Source organism: Brassica rapa, chromosome A07 (genome assembly GCF_000309985.2).
Source record: "Brassica rapa cultivar Chiifu-401-42 chromosome A07, CAAS_Brap_v3.01, whole genome shotgun sequence".
NCBI lineage: Eukaryota > Viridiplantae > Streptophyta > Magnoliopsida > Brassicales > Brassicaceae > Brassica > Brassica rapa.
In genome coordinates, this window is record NC_024801.2 from 11,292,019 (window position 1) to 11,311,013 (window position 18,995).

At 34.6% G+C, this 18,995-nt stretch overlaps 5 protein-coding genes and 1 long non-coding RNA gene across 12 annotated transcripts; 4 read left to right on the forward strand and 2 right to left on the reverse strand.

Annotated features, from left to right (window-relative positions):
• The first annotated feature begins 691 nt into the window (after positions 1–691).
• Positions 692–3,861, forward strand: LOC103828998 (GDSL esterase/lipase At1g28570). Its single transcript, XM_009104644.3, has 5 exons — positions 692–2,264; positions 2,478–2,693; positions 2,778–2,926; positions 3,002–3,278; positions 3,363–3,861. The coding sequence occupies exons 1-5, from the start codon at positions 2,009–2,011 to the stop codon at positions 3,650–3,652; spliced, it is 1,188 nt and encodes a 395-aa protein (XP_009102892.1). The 5' UTR covers positions 692–2,008; the 3' UTR covers positions 3,653–3,861.
• A 70-nt stretch (positions 3,862–3,931) lies between these two features.
• Positions 3,932–10,025, reverse strand: LOC117126898. Its single transcript, XR_004449622.1, has 2 exons — positions 8,722–10,025; positions 3,932–5,350 (listed from the first exon to the last, which is right to left on the reverse strand). It is a non-coding gene; the product is annotated as an uncharacterized LOC117126898 (long non-coding RNA).
• LOC103828999 (GDSL esterase/lipase At1g28580) lies at positions 8,066–11,410 on the forward strand. Of its 4 annotated transcripts, none has more exons than XM_018653009.2 (5): positions 8,066–8,430; positions 10,025–10,240; positions 10,348–10,496; positions 10,663–10,891; positions 10,969–11,410. In XM_018653009.2, the coding sequence occupies exons 1-5, from the start codon at positions 8,157–8,159 to the stop codon at positions 11,247–11,249; spliced, it is 1,149 nt and encodes a 382-aa protein (XP_018508525.1). In that variant the 5' UTR covers positions 8,066–8,156; the 3' UTR covers positions 11,250–11,410. The 4 variants fall into 4 exon arrangements, with proteins under 4 accessions (XP_018508525.1, XP_033132044.1, XP_009102894.1 ...); XM_009104646.3 differs by having other exon boundaries at positions 8,069–8,430; positions 10,618–10,891; XM_033276153.1 differs by lacking the exon at positions 10,025–10,240 and having other exon boundaries at positions 8,067–8,430; positions 10,618–10,891.
• Positions 11,411–12,081: 671 nt separating this feature from the next.
• On the forward strand, positions 12,082–14,357 carry LOC103829000 (GDSL esterase/lipase At1g28570). The gene is made up of 5 exons (XM_009104647.3): positions 12,082–12,489; positions 12,907–13,122; positions 13,375–13,523; positions 13,609–13,882; positions 13,968–14,357. The coding sequence occupies exons 1-5, from the start codon at positions 12,216–12,218 to the stop codon at positions 14,201–14,203; spliced, it is 1,149 nt and encodes a 382-aa protein (XP_009102895.1). The 5' UTR covers positions 12,082–12,215; the 3' UTR covers positions 14,204–14,357.
• A 240-nt stretch (positions 14,358–14,597) lies between these two features.
• On the forward strand, positions 14,598–15,636 carry LOC103829001 (ras-related protein RABA1i-like). Its single transcript, XM_009104648.3, has 2 exons — positions 14,598–15,072; positions 15,150–15,636. The coding sequence occupies exons 1-2, from the start codon at positions 14,852–14,854 to the stop codon at positions 15,583–15,585; spliced, it is 657 nt and encodes a 218-aa protein (XP_009102896.1). The 5' UTR covers positions 14,598–14,851; the 3' UTR covers positions 15,586–15,636.
• On the reverse strand, positions 15,605–17,164 carry LOC103829002. Of its 4 annotated transcripts, none has more exons than XM_009104650.3 (2): positions 16,102–17,164; positions 15,605–15,837 (listed from the first exon to the last, which is right to left on the reverse strand). In XM_009104650.3, exon 1 carries the CDS (start codon positions 16,587–16,589, stop codon positions 16,122–16,124), a length of 468 nt encoding a protein of 155 aa, XP_009102898.1. In that variant the 5' UTR covers positions 16,590–17,164; the 3' UTR covers positions 15,605–15,837; positions 16,102–16,121. The 4 variants fall into 4 exon arrangements, 3 of the variants coding, with proteins under 3 accessions (XP_009102898.1, XP_009102899.1, XP_009102897.1); XM_009104651.3 differs by having other exon boundaries at positions 15,605–15,823; positions 16,102–17,163; XM_009104649.3 differs by having other exon boundaries at positions 15,623–15,826; positions 16,102–17,163.
• Between the last annotated feature and the right edge of the window lie 1,831 nt (positions 17,165–18,995).

Below are 18,995 nucleotides of genomic sequence, written 5' to 3' on the forward strand. Positions count from 1 at the left end.
ACCGTGCCACTTCGACTTTAGTATAAAATGTGGGAGTGGAAGAGTTATTTCATATTGTGATGACCCTTCAAAGTATGTGAATTGGGACGGCGTTCAAGACTAAGGCTGCCTATAGATGGATAGCTGATGGATTTACTCAAAGGACCCTACGCGATCTTCCTTTCGATTTGTCCTATCTCAACTCAGAGATTGAGAATATAGTTTTATGAACATACTCTGCATTTATTAAAGGGAAATTGCATTGTATGGCGTTCAAAAAAACTATAATTCATTCCATAACCAATTACCCTAATTCATCCATATGTAGTGTGTCTTTTATATAATAATGCACTTTTACCCCTGTATGCAACCGGTAGAACCTGCAACAAAAACAAATTGTATTAATAATTATTAATTGTAAAAGTAACTCGTGACTTTTTAATAATCACACATCCTATGCAACTAACTTTATATTTGACTACTTTTTCAGATTATTTTTTATGTGTCTCATGTAGCATGGAACAAGAACTACTTTTTTCTTAACAGAGTAAAATTATCTTTAGTAATTACATCTTATTATGTGGCTTCTTGAAATTTTTTCATATGCCAAATTTGCTAGCAAGTCTTTGCCATTTATTCTATTGATTAAGTCGTACTCTCTCACACGTGGTGATCTTGTTCCCAATCACATACTTTTACCTATTTCAGCAGATTATCTATTCTATGTGAAACCATGTGGAATGGAACAAAATATTATACTATTTTCATGTTTTGCTATTTGGATTGAGGTTTATATTTTTGTTTTGGATTTAGTGATCAATGGTTTTGGATTTAGTATGGATGATTTTGGTTCACTCTGGTAAAACTGTAGATAATTATTCATTGTCAGCATATGGCTTCTTCGAAAGTTTTCATATGCCATCTGTTAGCAAGTCTTTGCCATTTGTTCCATCGATTAAGTCATACTCTCTCACACCTGGTGATCTCGTTCTCAATCACATACTTTTACCTACTTCAACAGTTTATCTATTATATGTGAACTATGTGGAATGGAACAAAATAGTGTACTATTTCCATGTTTTGCTATTTGAACTGGGGTTTATATTTCTGTTTTAGGTTTAGTGATCAATGGTTTTGGGTTTAATATGGATGATTTGGGTTCACTCTCACAAAGCAATAGGTAATTTATTGTCAACATATAAACATTGTGGCTTCTTGGCATATGTCAAATCTGTTAGCAAGTCTTTGTCATTTATTCCATCGATTAAGTCGTACTCTCTCACATCTGGTGACTTCGTTCCCAATCATATACTTTCACATACTTCAACAGTTTATCTATTCTATGTGAACCATGTGGAATGGAACAAAATAGTGTATTATTTCCATGTTATGCTATTTGGATTGGGTTTATATTTCTGTTTTGGGTTTAGTGATCAATGCTTTTGGGTTTAGCATGGATGGTTTGGGTTCACTTTGACAAAGCAGTAAATAATTCAGTGTCAGCATATAAACATTACAAAATTTGAACAATTTTCTTCATCATGTTTTACCTTTTTCTATTATACATGTGTATTCTATATTATTTTGGGTATATAGAATAACAAGTATATACCACTCACTTTGTAACATGTGATTCACATAACGCCACAGAACCAACGACATTACAAATTTTGTAGTAACTAGTAACCTATTAAGAAAAGAGGTAGAACCGGATGAATTATGTTTTAAATACCTGACATTACATTATGTGAATTGAGGAAACTCAATGCTAGTTACTTAATTTATACATGATATATGGCTAGTTCACAAATTAACCCCTCTATTAAATGATTGGGAGAGTATAATAACATTTTTGAGTCGAATAAAAAAAAAACACAAACACAGCAAGAGAAGTTCATCCTCCCTCTCTACTCTCTACCCACTGCGTACAATTTATTATTATTTTAAATAAATCATAAATAAATGAGAGATCTCAGATTGGAAGGGAAGGGACGAGTGTTGGTCCAACCTTGGAGTTTCCGTTTCTCACATGGCGTCTCCTCCGTTGTTGAAGAAGCTCGTGACCTTCTTTTTATCATCTACTCTTTTTCTCGCTACAGCCAACTCTGAATCACGTTTCAAGTCGATCATCAGTTTCGGCGATTCTATTGCCGACACCGGAAACTTGCTCGGCCTCTCTGATCCTAACGATCTTCCTCACGTCGCGTTTCCTCCGTATGGAGAAACCTTCTTCAACCATTCCACTGGCCGTTTCTCTAACGGCCGACTCATCATCGACTTCATTGGTACTGTCTCTTGTCTTTACTTTATAAATAGTTTGAACGAGTTAGTGTACGGTGTACGTTGGTGAAAAGATCCAATTTCTTTAAATTGTAACGTTGACTTGTAACTGAAAAGATTCTGCATCTTCTTGAAATTATATCGTTGACTTTTCTTGAATTACAAAAAAAATCACAAAAAGTTGTACTTATGCTCTTTCCTATTGGTTATATTGTCAGCTGAGTACTTGGGTCTTCCGCTTGTTCCTCCTTTTTACGGATCTCAAAACGCAAACTTTGACAAGGGAGTTAATTTCGCTGTTGGGGGAGCAACGGCACTGGAACGTTCTTTTCTCGAGGAGAGAGGGATTCATTTTGCTTACACCAACGTCAGTTTAGGTGTTCAGCTTCAGAGCTTCAAGAATCTTTTGCCTAACCTATGCGACTCTCCTTCAGGTGTGCAATTTCAACACTTTTTTTTTTTTTGTAATCTTGAGCTCACATGTAAAACAATGGCTTACTTTGTAATTATGGTTTTAGAGTGCAGAGATATGATCGAGGATGCTTTGATTCTCATGGGAGAAGTTGGAGGTAATGACTTGAATTACGCCTTTTTCGTGGGCAAACCCATTGAAGAGATCAAAGAATTGATTCCACTGGTGATCACTACTATTTCTTCTGCAATCACGGTAAAAAAAAATTCACTTTCAGAATACCCTCTCGTCAAACTCTTGATTTGGACTTACAAAAAAAAATATATACAGGAGCTGATTGGTATGGGGGGAAGAACATTTCTGGTGCCTGGGAATTTCCCACTGGGATGCTCAGTAGCCTATTTGACATTATATCAAACATCAAACATGGAAGAGTACGATCCTGTAACAGGATGCTTGAAATGGCTGAACAAGTTTGCAGAATACTTCAACGAGCAGCTTCAGGCAGAACTCGACAGACTCAGGAAGCTGTACCCTCATGTCAACATCATATACGCAGACTACTACAACGCTCTGTCACGCATTTTCCAAGAACCAGCCAAATTCGGTTAGCCTTATTGATCCGTCCTACTGAACCTACACGACCAAGTTCATTGGTTTGATTTGCTAACCAAATTTGTCATCCAATCAGGGTTTATGAACAGACCCTTGCCTGCGTGCTGCGGTTTGGGAGGGCAGTACAACTACACACCTGGTAAGAAATGTGGCTTTGAAGGAGTTGAATATTGTGATGATCCCTCAAAGTATGTGAACTGGGACGGTGTTCATATGACTGAGGCTGCGTACAGACTGATAGCTGAGGGTTTACTTAAGGGACCTTATGTGATTCCTCCTTTCAACTGGTCTTGTCTCAGCTCTGAATTAAAAAAGAACAATGGATCATCTGACGCAGAGTTTTCTTTGGTGAACAACTGGATATAACTTGGTCTGAAAATTGAGAGAGAGAGAGAGAATTAAGAGTACTGATAAAGTCATCTATGTTCTTCAGTGCGTTTATTGGATCATGTATTGTTATATTATGTTGTTCAGCTGATTTATTCATTCTATATATAGTTCATTTGATATATCTGCAGATGGGTATAACAATGATTTACATAAATGTAAAATTCTAAGATAATAGGTTGTGGTTATGTAACCCAGTTTAAGATTTTGTCAGCTCTTAATTTGTATAAAAGCCTAAACACATCTGGAAATGGAAACTGAAGACAGACAAAAACATTATATTGGATCACTAGACACGGTTTTCTTTGATGAAGATCTGGCAAATTTTTAAGTTCTTAAGAGGAGAATCAATATATAAGAGCAGCATACATATTCAGATGTTCTTAAGTTCTTATACTTCATACTTGGATCGATTCTAGGTTCGTGTCCATGTGATATCTTCAGAGAGATATTGGATTAGAAGGATCCAAGATCCACTGTTCGGAAAGTAGAATTATTGAAGAGTTAGGTAGAGATGGCCTTATAAAATGGGCGGTAGTTAGATGTCTCGTGTCCACTACTAAATCGATTGTATGAATATGAGAGTTTTTCGGTTGGTGGCTACCAAAAATAGAAAACAAATAAAAAAGAAAATGAATAAAAGAGATTAAACAGAGAATTTTTGAGGAATGGAGATGAAACACTATTTTTTTAGTGGTAATTAAAAAATGCTTGTAAACATGGCCGGATTTAAGATTTCCAGGTTACAAACATTTCTTAAATACTTCAATAAAAGTAATTTCACAATTTTGGAAAATCTTATATAACTTTCAAAAAATTTAAGCGAATGTCGATGTTATAGATAGTAGTGCACGGATCTGACGTTGCGTATAAATTGGAAAAAAAATAATCAGGGAAACAAAATTCCATGATTTTGTTTTGTGGGTCATATATTCATGGGGTTATTTGTGAAATAACCAAAACAAATATCAAAATTAGTTTTTTAGAAAGAGGGTAGAGAGAGATAGGAAAAGAAAAGAAGAAAGAGAAGGTGATTTTGGTTAGTTTGTTAATTTTGGTTTTTTGGTGAGTTATTGGGTGAAATTTCTCTATTTTCATTTAGTGGTAGCCATTTACAAAAACCATAACTCAAAATCTGGATGCACCTATAATAAGGAGGTCAACACCATACAGCTAAAACTAAACACAAACATTAAACCAAAAGAAGAGACGTAAAAAAGACCTTAGCTGAATTACTATCACCCAAAGCTACATACGATTCAATTTAAATAATTTGTTTTTGTTTATTCTTAATTTTAAGACTAATATTATGACTTGTCTGGGTTGGAAAGATAGTATACTAGTATTGCAGTGAATATGACATATGTACTCAATACTCGTCATCATCTAAGAGGCAAAACAAAATCTGTTTTTGGAGAGTTTAGTGCTCACTGAAAAAGGCACACATAAGTTGGTCATTGACTATTCCGACCATCTATACTATACTAAAAGGAGGATATAAGCCATGGAGAGAGTGTCCACATAAGATAGAAAAATCAACCAATCAGAAAACCCGAAATTGCCATGTCATTTCATTTATTTTTCGCAAAAAATAGAAAAACAATGCGAAGGTGAGAATCGAACCAGAGTTAGTATGATATATATATAGGACATTTACCACTAAGCCATTGAAACTTTCTTGGACACATATACAAGAACCACTAAGTATATAATCACAAACTCTTATGTACATTTACAATAATATGAATTCAACTTTCAAGACTCCGATACTTTGTTTTGTAAAAAAAAAATAAGTAAGTGACTAAGCTAATATATTCTTAGAAAGTGTGAGAACGTTGACAAATATGGAAAATCATATATTTTTGTTTTCGTGACAAAGTTAAGAATTTTGTAAAAGTAAGTTTAACATATAAATTTTCGTGACAAATATGAAAAAGCATAGATTTTTGTAAAATTTTGACAAAACAACTCATAACATACTTCTCTAATATCTTAATAAAATATTATTTAAGTGTGCAATAATTAAATATATTAATTCAATAAATTTGGTAATTTATAGACAAAACAATAACACAACAAATTTTGAAACATTTGTTAAACCTATCAAATTTTTTTCATGAGAATCCAACTAAACAAGATAAAAAAAATAATTAGATTTACAAATATTTAATTATCATTTTATTCAATTTTGATTAATTTCAAATTGTCATAATGTATCTTTTTGAAGTTACAAATATGAAAAAGCATAGATTTTTGTACAATTTGACAAAACAACTCAAAACATATTTTTCTAATGTCTTAATAAAATATTATTTAAGGATGCAATAATTAAATATATTAATTCAATAAATTTTATAATTTATAGACAAAACAATACCACAACAAATTTTGAAACATTTGTTTAACCAATCGATTTTTTTTTTCATGAGAATCCAACTAAACCATTAGATTTACAAATATTTAGTTACCATTTTATTCAATTTTGATTCATTTTAAATTGTAATAATGTATCTTTTTGAAGTTACAAAAAAATAATGTTCTTTCTTTATTACACTAGCATTATATATAGATTCTATATACACAAAATAAATATAATATAACAACATAAGCTTGCTTTCCCCGATTCATATGAAAACTTTTTAAATTATCCACCAAAGCAAATTAATTAAATCAATGAAATTGTTAAAATACAACAAATTAATATATAATTTTATTTTAAATTAAATTATTTAAAAAGTGTATTTTCGTTAAAACAAAATAATAAATAAGTAAAACTGATTTGATGGTAATTTTTATGATATATATATATATATATATATATATCAATTCTGTGAAAGAAATAAAGCTTAATATGGAAAAAAATCTTAAATACAAAAACCTCTAAAAATTAACAAAAAAACTAATAAATTAAACTATGATATCACTTAAAAGCTTCTTAGACCATATTAATAAAATATTTAAGCGATAATTAGACAAATTTGATTTTTTTTTCCAACAAAAAGTTTATTATTAATTAACATCAGTTATTTCAAGATGTTTAAGAAATGGTGGACAAAAAAAAATAGGATGGACATTAATGATATATGAACTATGAATAGTACTTTGTGAAGCAGATTTAGATAACATATCTGCACATCCATTTTCAGTCTTTTTTGATGCCTAAATTCAATTTCTTCAGAGTAGTTATTCTACAAATAGATCGTATGAGATATTGTTTTGATATGTAGATTTGTTTTTTCAATGTTAGGAAGATTGATAATTGTAAAAATGTCTCCTTCGTATATGATATGTCTATAACCGAGTCTCCAACATGAGACAAGTTTGTTTAAAAAGTAAATAATTTTATTTTTCTTATATTATATAATCAATATATATTATTTTCTGATAATAAAAATATAGTTATTCATCTATCACAAATATCTATGCAAATATGTGAATCAAGTACAACAATCAAACAACATAATGAATTTCCACAAAGAAAATTTAAAAAATATATTTATGTTATGTAGTCATATTTTATAATTTTTAAATAATGTATTATAATATTATACATTATTTTTTTAGAATTGAGAAATACATATATCAGTTAGACAAATTAAGCGATAATTAGACAAATTTGATTTTTATTTTGTGAGCAAAAAGTTTATTATTAATTAGCATTACTTATTTCAAGATGTTTAAGAAATGATGGACAAAAAAATAGGATGGACATAAATGATATATGAACTATAAATAGTTTTTTGTAAAACTGACTTAGATAACACATATGCACATCCATTTCCAGTCCTTTTTGATGCATAAATTCAATTTCTTCAGAGCAGTTATTTCACAAAGAGATCATATGAGATATTGTTTTGATATTCAGATTTGTTTCTTGATTGTTAAGAAGATTGATAGATGTAAAAATGTTTCATTTGAATATGATATGTCTATAACCGAGTCCCCAACATGAGACAAGTTTGTTAAAAAGTAAATAATTCCATTTTTCTTATATTATATAATAAATATATATTATTCACTGATAATAAAAATATAGTTATTCATCTATCACAAATATCTATGCAAATATGTGAATTAAGTACAACAATCAAACAACATAATGATTTCCACAAAGAAAATATAAAAAAATATATTTATGTTATGTAGTCTTATTTTTTATTCTTTAAATAATATAATACAATATTATACATTATTTTTTAGAATTGAGAAATACATATAATATCTTATCCGCGCGTAGCGCGGTTAAAAAATCTAGTTTTCATAAAAATGTTAAACAGAAAAACAATAAAGCGACTTCGATCAATTAAATTCGAAGAGACGACGGGGGCCACTGAATTAAAGTGACAAGCAACCATCATAATTAAATGTCAATGAAAGGACAAATACAATTATTATTTTTGTTTTGTTTGATAAAAAAAACACAAAATATAAGAGAAATTGAGATAGGGGATGACGTAGAGAAAGCAACCTCCAAGACTCTCGCATGGCGTCTCCAGATCCTCCACACTTGACGAAGAAGCTCCTTAGCTTCTTTTTGTCTACTCTTTTTCTCACTATCGTCGTCAACTCGGAAACGCATTGCCGGAATTTCAAATCCATCATAAGTTTCGGCGATTCCACTGCCGACACCGGAAACTTGATTGGTCTCTCTGATCCTGACGATCTTCCTGCCGCCGCGTTTCCGCCGTACGGAGAAACATTCTTCCACCATCCCACGGGCCGTTTCTCAAATGGTCGCCTCATCATCGATTTCATTGGTACAGTCTCTACTGTGTTTGTTTGTCATTGTTTGTTCTTACTTGAACTAGTGTGAGTGAGTTAGTGAAGTTCTTGGGGTTTGTGAGGGACATTTGTTTCTTATGTCCAGAGAGCTCCACATTCTCTGGAAAGAGCAATCATAGTCTAATCATTGGCTTGTAATTATTGTATATCTTGTTTTCACCCCTCTTGAAAAAACAATTTCTAAAAAAATATTATGTAATTTGTTGGTTAATTTAAAAGCCTGGTAGACCATTTGTAATACAAGAAAACAAAACGACAGAGAAAACAGCAGCCAGTCTTTCGTTGCTTTCTCCGGTGGTGGGCGCTCCTCGCCGCCACCGGAGTGACTCGTCCTCTTGTATTTCGTTTTCTCTTCACCTCTCTCATCATCTCCTTTTTGTCTGTTAACAGATCTAGAAATTTTGGGGTTTGAATCTGTTAGATCTACAGATCTTGAGTTGTTTCCCTTTTAGATTTCTGGTGCAGATGGTCATGTTTTGTGTCAGCCTTGTTCGTTTGCTTCGTCTTGGCTTGTGCTTCATCTTTTTATCCCATCTGTCGTATGTTCCTTGTCAGAGAGGTTGAAAATCTGAGGCGTTCTTGTTGGGTTTTAGTGTTTGTCCTCTTGGTTTTTGTTTCAGCAACGGTTTAAGCGGTGGTGTGTTGATGGTGCGGTCATGTGTTGACGGTGTAGTGGTGTGTGGTGAGCAGAGCAGGTCTAACACCTTTGAGAAGAGAAGATTCATGGTTCTGGTCGCCTCCATCTCTCTGTTATGAGCTCTTCTCCTGTCCTTTGAATAAGTGTGTCTACCGGATTGTCATTTGCCTCTCTCGTCCTCGGTGGCTTCTGTTAGTTGAAGCATTATAAAGAGGTTGAGGCCTTTAGATTTTCCGATGAAGGTTCAGTTGAGAAGGGAGCTTTAGTGTAAGGCGTTTGTTTGCTTCTTGAGTTGGTTTTTGGTGTTAGACATTGTGGTTCTGGCTTGGTTCATGGAACTGAAGGTTCATGTAAGTTTGGTCTGGTGTCGTAGTTGTGAAGGCCATTGCATCGCTTACTCTCTCTTGTCTGGCTCTCGGAAGAGATCCGGCTGATCAAAGCCAATAGGTATCATCTCTATTCTCACTACCAAGGATTGTTCACGGGTTTGGATGTAAGAGTGAAGATTAATCTAGTGATCTTAGTAGTTGTTGTATGTCACCCGTTGTTCACTTGTTTGGGTTTGCGATCCCCTGTTGTGGGCTATGTTTCCAGGGATTTCAGGGATTTTAAGTCGTATCCGCTGGCATTTGGATTTCATCTTGTATGTTTTTTCAGTTTCATCAATAAAAATCAGAAGGGAAAAAAAAAGAAAACAAAACATATGATAAATGTTCTGCTTCTTGTGAGACGAAACCCAAAAGGATTACTATTCATCATCTTGGGCTCTTTCTTTGTTTTTTCTTTTTGTTTTTTTTGTTTTTTGATGTAACGCTTCCCTATTTGAATGGTTAGTTGTTTCTATGAAACATGAAAGCATCTAAACACAATACCACTTAATGTTTAATCAACTAACATGTTTCTCAAGCCATTTCCTTTGATTCTATTATCAGCTGAATTCTTGGGTCTTCCATTTGTGCCTCCTTTTTATGGATCTCAAAATGCAAACTTTGAGAAGGGAGTTAATTTCGCTGTGGGAGGAGCAACGGCACTGGAACATTCCTTTCTCGTGGAGAGAGGGATTAATCTTGATTTCACCAATGTTAGTTTAGGAGTTCAGCTTCAGAGCTTCAAGGATGCTCTGCCTAGCTTATGTGGTTCCCCATCAGGTGTGGAAGTTCAACGTTTTCTTTTATGTACTTGGTTTGTGCTTAAAGATCCCATCCTTGTTTCTGTTAACCTCCTAGATGCAAGCTCACTTGTAAAGATTTTTTAGACTGCAGAGATATGATCGAAAATGCGTTGATTCTCATGGGAGAAATTGGAGGGAATGACTATAATTACCCACTCTTTCTTGGCAAACCCATTCAAGAGGTCAGAGAGCTGGTTCCACTTGTGGTCACTACTATATCCTCTGCAATCACGGTAAACATTTCTCTTTATACCTCATCAAATTCTTGATCTGCCTCTACAAGGAATACCATAAGCAAAAAAAATATATTTGTTTTGCTTTTTGGGAATGAATATTAAAGCTTAAAAAATACAGGAGTTGATCAGTATGGGTGGGAAAACATTTCTTGTGCCCGGACAGTTCCCGCTTGGATGCTCCACTACCTACTTGCAATCATACAAAACATCAAACGCTGAAGAATATGATTCTACGGGTTGTTTGAAATGGCTGAACGAGTTTGGAAAAAACCAGGGCGACCAGCTTCTAGTAGAACTCAAGAAGCTCCAGAAGCTGTACCCTCATGTCTACATCATATACGCAGACTACTACAACATTTTGCTTCGCTTTATCCAAGAACCAGCTAAATACGGTTAGTTTTCTTGACCATTCCTACTGAACCAACAAGATTTCTAACCTAGTTAGTTATCCAATCAAATGTACAAACAGGGTTCTTAAGCAAACCCTCACCCTTGCCCCCTTGCTGCGGTACTGGAGGATCGTACAGTTCCGTATTTGGTAGGACATTTGGCTTAAAAGGACTTAAATGTTGTAATGATCCTTCAAAGTATGTGGACTGGGACAGTGCTCATATGACTGAGGCTGCGTACAGATTGATGGCTGAGGGTGTACTTAAGGGACCCTATGCCATCCCTCCTTTCGATTGGTCTTGCTTCAACCCTGAAATTAAGAACAGTGGCTCATCTGATACAGAGCATTCTTCGATGTAACTGATCAAGTTGTTCCGAGGTTTGAGAGAGAATAATAAGGATACCAATAATATCATGTATGTTTATTTGTCTTAGAGCATGTGTTGTAATATTTGAAAAATTGGATTGTTGTTATGCTAATGTGAATATGTATTTGAATATCTTTTCATTCTATTTAAAAAGAAATACAAAATTAATTTGCAAAATGGCGAGAACAAAAAAAAAGATATTTAGTTAAATGAAAATTTGCGAAAAGGCTATTAGCAAATGACATAAAAAGTAACAGAAAAAGTTTAGGCATGAAGCTTGTTCAAATGTTATTATTTTATTACGTAAGATCATATAATAATAGTTCTGCAAAAAGTAATTATATATTTGGAAGAAAGTGGTTCGTGTTAGTAGCAGAATCATGTGATATCTTTGAGAGATTATGGATTAGAAGGATCGAAGATTCATCGTTTGGAAAGTGGAATACTTCGAGAGTTAGGTAGAGATAATGCACACTTTGTGGTAGATATGTATCAGGTATCCACTACCAATCCCATTGTACAAAGACTTCGGTTGGTGGGTTACCAATGATGGATCTATGACTGGGAGAACTTTTAACGGGAGATATTATCACGAATTTTGTGTTAGTCAGTTTAGTTGAAGGCATTATTTTGAGTTTGAGCTAAATATTTTTTTAAAATATTAATTATATACGAAGATTAAAATTTAAAATTAAACCGTGACACGTAACGTCCTTCATGGTAAAGTACATCTACCATTGGTGGCTACCAAAACTAGAAAATAAATGAACTAGAAAATGAAATAACGAAAATGATAAATTTTGAGGAATGGAAATAAAACACTAGTATTGTTCACTCTCCCCATCTAGTAGTTGCGTTCACTAATTGAGCCTTCCCTTTTTGTTGTTGTCCCCGAGTAATTGGCTCTTTATTACTAGAAAGGGATGAGGTAGAGCAAGCAACCTCCAAGACTCTTGGCATGACGTCTCTAGATTCTCCTCCACGGATGAAGAAGCTCCTTAGCTTCTTTTTATCTACTCTTTTCCTACTCACTGTCGTCAACTCTGAGACGACTTGCCGGAACTTCAAATCGATCATCAGCTTCGGCGACTCCATTGCCGACACTGGAAACTTGCTCGGCCTCTCTGATCCTAACAATCTTCCTAAAGTAGCGTTTCCGCCGTACGGAGAAACGTTCTTCCATCATCCCACAGGCCGTTTCTCAAACGGTCGCCTCATCATCGATTTCATTGGTACCGTTTCTCTACTTCTTTAGTCTTTACTTCAAAGTAATGTGAATGAGCGAGTATACATCTTCCGAACAATTCGAAGCTTGTACTATTATTGCTGTACAAAACAAAAACAAAAACAAAAACAAAACATAAGATAAAAAAAAATTTCTGCTTCTTGTCGGAATCTGTGAGAATAAACAAAAAGAAGAATTACTAATAATTATCTTCTGCTCTTCCCTATTTTATTGCTTTTGTGTCACTCCAACGTATAACATCTTCTGGATTGTCATGTTGATTGATTGTATAATATTAAGACTCCATTAGAAAGCATCTAAATACAAAACCATTAATTGTTGTTAAGCCTTATCGGTTGGCTCCTCAATTTACATATCTCTCTCTCTCTCGTTTTCATGTTCTTTTCTTTGGTTCTGTTATCAGCTGAATTCTTGGGGTTTCCGCTCGTACCACCTTTTTACGGATCTCAAAATGCAAACTTTGAGAAAGGAGTTAATTTCGCGGTCGGGGGAGCAACGGCACTTGAGCCTTCAGTTCTCGAGGAGAGAGGGATTCATTTTGCTTACACCAACGTCAGTTTAGGAGTTCAGCTCCAGAGCTTCAAGGATAGTTTGCCTAACCTTTGTGGCTCCCCAACAGGTGTTTTAAACCTTTTCTTTTTCTGTTCTTGGTTTGTGCTTAGATGTCATAAAGTTTCTAATGTTAAAAAAAATCGCTCTGCAGTTTTTATCGGCCTAGAATTATTATTATTTTTTTTTAATTTGGTGTAGAAAAACTGTTTCGCTTATAATCGATTTACTAACAGATGCCTAGGTGCTGTCTATACTAATTTTTAGAACGCTCCAAGCTTTTGTTAACCTCCAGCAAACTCACTTGTAATAATGGTTTTAGACTGCAGAGATATGATCGAAAATGCTTTGATTCTCATGGGAGAAATTGGAGGGAATGACTATAATTACCCACTCTTTCTTGGCAAACCCATTGAAGAGATCAGAGAGCTGGTTCCACTTGTGATCACTACTATCTCTTCTGCAATCACGGTAAACATTTCTCTTTGCGAATGTCTCATCAAATTCTTGATATACCTCTCGAAACATTAAACAAGGATTAAAATATAAAATACAGGAGTTGATTAGTATGGGGGGAAGAACATTTCTGGTGCCAGGAGAGTTCCCGATCGGATGCGCAGTAATCTACTTGACATTATATAAAACACCAAACAAGGAAGCATACGATTCTTCAGGTTGTTTGAAATGGCTGAACGAGTTTGCAGTATACCACGACGACCAGCTTCAGGCAGAACTCAACAAGCTCCGGAAGCTGTACCCTCATGTCAACATCATATACGCAGACTATTACAACGCTCTGTTACGCCTTTCCCAAGAACCAACCAAATTTGGTTTAGCCTTCTTGACCCTTCCTACTGAACCTACACGACCACGTTCTTTGTTTTTATTTGCTAACCGAATTATTCATTCAATCAGGGTTCATAGACAGACGCTTGCCTGCTTGCTGCGGTTTTGGTGAGAAGGGGATGGAATGTTGTAGTGATCCATCAAAGTATGTGAGTTGGGACTCTGTTCATATGACTGAGGCTGCGTACAGATTTATGGCTGAGGGGGTTCTTAAGGGACCCTATGCCATTCCACCTTTTGATTGGTCTTGCCTCAACCCTGAAATTAAGAACAGTGGATCATCTGACACAAAAAGTATCATTTGATGAACCACTGATATAGCTTGGTCTTAAAACTAAAAGATAGAAGGATGGATGGATACTGATAAAAATATGTATGTTCTTAAGTGCTTGTATTGGTTCATGTATTGTACTAATAGACAATTTGTATTCTTGTTATGGTAATGCGAATATTTCTTCATTCTGCAAGAACAAAAATCTGATATATGTATGAGACATTAAGCTTATCAAATAATTATAGTATGTACAATTAAAATGTACCACTGTCAAAGACTTTCGTTTACACAATAAAAACAAAACTAGAAATGATTATGTTTAGGATTGTGTTTAAACACCTGTTGGGGAGCCACTGTCAAAGACTTTCGTTTACACAATAAAAACAAAATTAGAAATGTACCACTGATCATTAATCAAATATAACACAAACAAATACAGGAGATTCCTTGAATTTCTCTGGTACCTCTCGCTGTCTTCCCAAACTCAAAACTCAATTTAGAAAACGTTACAAACAACAGAAGACAAAAATATTATTTTTAGAACCAAACAAAAAAACATTTGGGATTGAAGTATTGTCAACCCACGTTCTTGGAACAGCCAAATAACATTCTCATTCTTGAATAAAACTGTCTCAAGAACAAACTCATAAAGACAAAAGAGTTTAGCTTTGGACGTAACATGGGAGCATATAGAGCAGAAGACGATTACGATTACCTCTTCAAGGTGGTCTTAACCGGAGACTCTGGTGTCGGAAAATCTAATCTGTTATCTCGTTTCACAAGAAATGACTTCAGCAACGACTCACGTGCCACCATCGGTGTCGAATTCGCTACACGTAGCATCCAATGCGATGACAAGATCGTCAAAGCTCAAATCTGGGATACAGCCGGTCAAGAAAGGTAAACAAAAAACATCCAAGAACGTGTTCTTAATACTTTTACTTTCGTCATTTTTTTAAAACATGTCTTCGTTTTAGGTACCGTGCCATCACGAGCGCATATTACAGAGGAGCCGTTGGTGCGTTGCTAGTTTACGACGTGACACGTCACGTGACGTTCGAGAACGTTGAGAGGTGGCTCAAGGAGCTAAGGGACCACACGGACGCAAACATTGTGATAATGCTCGTTGGTAACAAAGCTGATCTTCGTCACCTTAGAGCTATCTCTACCGAAGAAGCTAAGGCCTTTGCGGAGAGAGAGAACACCTTTTTCATGGAGACATCAGCACTTGAAGCTCTGAATGTTGAGAATGCTTTCACCGAAGTTCTCACAGAGATTTACAGAGTGGTTAGCAAGAAAGCTCTTGAAGCTGGAGATGATCCAACCACAGCTTTGCCTAAAGGACAGACGATTAATGTCGGAGGCCGAGATGATATCTCAGCCGTTAAAAAACCTGGTTGCTGCTCTGCTTAGATACACTCGTTTCTCTTTCTTTCTTGTATTTTATTTATTAAGCATTAACATTTTCACTAATTTCTTGCAAATTTGTATACAAAACAAAGTTTATATTCAAGTTTTTTTTTTAAAAGTTTCTACTCTACAACCGTAATCGCTTTGTGCTCTCTCTCTCTCTCTCTGCTTCTTACGTCCGATGATCCTTGAAATGTACATACAGATGTGACATTGTTGATGCACCATCTCTCATCTTATGCTTCTTTCCCACATCTGCAAATAAAAGGTTAAAACAGCATTATCAGTTAACAGGAACAATTGTGTTTTGTAATATTCCTTCTGTCTTTGTAATGACTTGTAACAAAGCTAAACTCAAGCAAATTGTAATGTAATCACTTAGTATAGTTTCTCCAAGATGTGAGTTGTAAGATAATATAATCATCTTCCTTATTCTGAGCTTAATCAGTAACAAAACAGAGTCCATATAGTCCTAAACCTAAGATTCGCGATACTCAACTGAACCAAGAAGAGTCTCACCCCGAAACGCAGACGCGGAATCATTTGTCTTCATCGCGTTTAGGATGCTTAGAACTAGATTGGAGGGAAGGAAGAGGATTGGAGCCTTTGATGATCCAACCGAGTCCGAAGAAGACGCCGCCGGCGAGAATAGCAGTGCCCCAAGCGTGTGAGTACCACTTGCTGTACTGCCTTATTGCGAACTTCCACTGCTCCCTCAGCGTCGCCTGATCCGGATTCACCGACTCCGGTCGGTTTGGATACGACATCTTCTGACCCGGATTGCTCGAACCGGATCCGACCTCCGCCGCAGGTTTCTTCCCCGACGAAGACGTGGCGCTGTTATTATTATCGGGGATTTGGCTCTTCTCCGCCATTGTCGTTGTCTTGTTCGTTATGCCTCCCGATGTAATGTAACATTGACATCGTACACGCTGGCGCGTGTCGAAACAAACACGTGGCTCTCTCTCTCCCCTGTCTGAGATCGAATCCAAAAATTCTGAATCCATGTCCAATTCAATTTATTAAATATAAACTGCAGGCTGCAGTTCTAAAACGCGGCCGAGTAGGCGCGTAATCGGCCGAGTACTCGTGAAACGTGAGCTCACCGAGGCGAGTTGAGCCAATACGGTTGCTTTCAACGCCATACCGATTCTTGACCGCAGAAAGTGTGGTTTAACATTATGCGGCCGTTGAAACGTGAAATCGTGTGACCCAAAAATCGGTCATTCTACGTTTATACACAATCGTCTTCTCTCTTTTCCGACAAGACAACAAAAGTTGTGATTGATTTTCCTCAAATTCACTTAATCGAAACCAAATCACCAGAATCAAGCTCATCCATCACTTGCAAAATCCAAATTGAAGCAGATTCAGGTAAAAACCAACCAACTGCTCAAAGTACGGTGAGCTGTGACTGTTGGTGGCTTGGCTTCGTCGACCTCGAACATGGATGAAATCAATTGGGTTCTTTTGGATTTTGAAAATTAAAGGAAAAAACAGAAAGTAAAACCCAGAAAAGTCGAGCTATTACACGATGCTATGGTTATCATCACTCGTCTGACCGATCATGTCCTTTTGTGTGTGTGTGTGCTAACACCGATCATCTCCTTCTCTTCATATTCCACAATCTGATGTTTTCTTTTGGGCTTTACTAGTCTCCTCCAAATCATCTATTGGGCCAAACAATCAATTATATATGTACGACCCATTTCCACAAACTAAGTCTCCAAAAGCTTATTTTTTGTTGTTTCGATATCATTAGAGTGGCTAGTGGTCTTATATTGCTTTTGTAACTCTTACAGTATAAGTAAGAGGATAGTTTAATGATAATACAGATGATGTAAATAAGTGAGAGGCTAGTTTTTGTGGGACATATTACTGTGTATATACAAATTGATGATTAAAGATAAACATGAATGCACAAAATCAATACATTTACATGGGACATAAAAATTTATTTTACATAAACATGTATTATGCATAAAAATTAGTAATACACATATAAATAGAGCATAAAAGTACCAAAAATTTATCTCCGCGTACTCCCCGATTTTTCAATAAATCGCTGTGCCCTAGTGTGCCGCACGCGTAGCGCCTAGCGAGTTTCCGAACATGCATCATATACAGAAATTTTTATTGTGACAAAAAAAAACAGAAAATTTTAAAAAATAATAATGTTAGCATTATAATATTTTATTAATTTACATGATTATTCATTTATAAAAAAAATTATACGTAATTTATAATATGTGTATTGATTAAATTTTATAGATATAAATATTTTGTTTTTTTATTCAATTATGAAATATATTTATCATCAGTATATATGTATTTTAGGTTTAAAATGATAAAATAACATCTAAATATTTTGAATTTTTATCAAAATTAAAAATAAACATTATTACGAATAAAAATAAATTGTAAAATAAATTGTTTCTATTTTTATAAAAAAATTAATATTAATTATTAATTTACCATGTTCTAAAATGCGCTCTCTGCACCCGCGTAATTGCCGGAAAAAACATGAAACGGCCGGTGACCGCCGCGATTTGGCATGAATCGATCAGTTATTCGGAAAAAAATCTCAAGTTCATTGTTTTATAGATTTGAAACTTGATATCATATGTTAAGTCATAGATTTCTGTTATTTAGACCAAAACTTACAAGATTAGCATGAAACAACGCTGAAATCACGAAAAAAAAGAAAAAAAACGGCTACAGTTTCAGAGAAAAAAAGTAGAAGACAAGAACAATTCTGTCATTTACTAATTTTTTTAACCCAATTCTTAAGAAATAGGGAAATGAGACACACGTCCCCTCGAATCCGGGTTGTGACAGAGAAATAAGGTAACTGCAATTTATTACGCTAGTATTGAGCATATTTAAATATATAACCTTATAATCTGTATATATCCCTAAAATAACTTCCCGATTAATTCCCGTATAATTCCTGATTAATTAATTACGGGCTAGGCGATGCTCAATCGCACGCATTATGCCTAGCATAGTTTCGAACATGGTTAATTTATATATACACTGAAACTATATATTTTATATAAAAAATTCAAACATTTAATATATTATCAAACATGGTTCAATTTAAAGTTAGTAAATTTATTATTTACCGTATTTATTAATTATTACAAAGAATAATCCAAAATTTAGGAAAGTAGGTAAGGCTACAGTTTTGTACTGTACATTTTTTGTTATTAATAAGAACATATAAAGCATATCAAATATTTATGTTCCAAAAAAGGGTTTTGAAAGACCAAAATCTAAGCAAAGAAATATTTTTTGAAGAGAAGTTTTAATAATTCAGAGCTCATTTATATGCCACATACATAAAATTCAAAGATAAAAATTTAAAGGCGGACAATCTTACATGCAATACAAGAAATCAATCGTCATTTGTT

What these genes read in the sequence shown, in the direction of transcription:
- LOC103829001 (XM_009104648.3), top strand. Translation starts at nt 14,852, where the DNA reads ATGGGAGCATATAGAGCAGAAGACGATTACGATTACCTCTTCAAGGTG. An exon ending in GATACAGCCGGTCAAGAAAG is followed by an intron (nt 15,073 to 15,149) that starts GTAAACAAAAAA and finishes TCTTCGTTTTAG; the next exon opens with GTACCGTGCCATCACGAGCG.
- LOC103828998 (XM_009104644.3), top strand. Translation starts at nt 2,009, where the DNA reads ATGGCGTCTCCTCCGTTGTTGAAGAAGCTCGTGACCTTCTTTTTATCA. An exon ending in CCTATGCGACTCTCCTTCAG is followed by an intron (nt 2,694 to 2,777) that starts GTGTGCAATTTC and finishes TTATGGTTTTAG; the next exon opens with AGTGCAGAGATATGATCGAG. An exon ending in CTATTTCTTCTGCAATCACG is followed by an intron (nt 2,927 to 3,001) that starts GTAAAAAAAAAT and finishes AAATATATACAG; the next exon opens with GAGCTGATTGGTATGGGGGG.
- LOC103829000 (XM_009104647.3), top strand. Translation starts at nt 12,216, where the DNA reads ATGACGTCTCTAGATTCTCCTCCACGGATGAAGAAGCTCCTTAGCTTC. An exon ending in CCTTTGTGGCTCCCCAACAG is followed by an intron (nt 13,123 to 13,374) that starts GTGTTTTAAACC and finishes TAATGGTTTTAG; the next exon opens with ACTGCAGAGATATGATCGAA. An exon ending in CCAAGAACCAACCAAATTTG is followed by an intron (nt 13,883 to 13,967) that starts GTTTAGCCTTCT and finishes TCATTCAATCAG; the next exon opens with GGTTCATAGACAGACGCTTG.
- LOC103829002 (XM_009104650.3), bottom strand. Translation starts at nt 16,589, where the DNA reads ATGGATTCAGAATTTTTGGATTCGATCTCAGACAGGGGAGAGAGAGAG.
- LOC103828999 (XM_009104646.3), top strand. Translation starts at nt 8,157, where the DNA reads ATGGCGTCTCCAGATCCTCCACACTTGACGAAGAAGCTCCTTAGCTTC. An exon ending in CTTATGTGGTTCCCCATCAG is followed by an intron (nt 10,241 to 10,347) that starts GTGTGGAAGTTC and finishes AAGATTTTTTAG; the next exon opens with ACTGCAGAGATATGATCGAA. An exon ending in CTATATCCTCTGCAATCACG is followed by an intron (nt 10,497 to 10,617) that starts GTAAACATTTCT and finishes TAAAAAATACAG; the next exon opens with GAGTTGATCAGTATGGGTGG.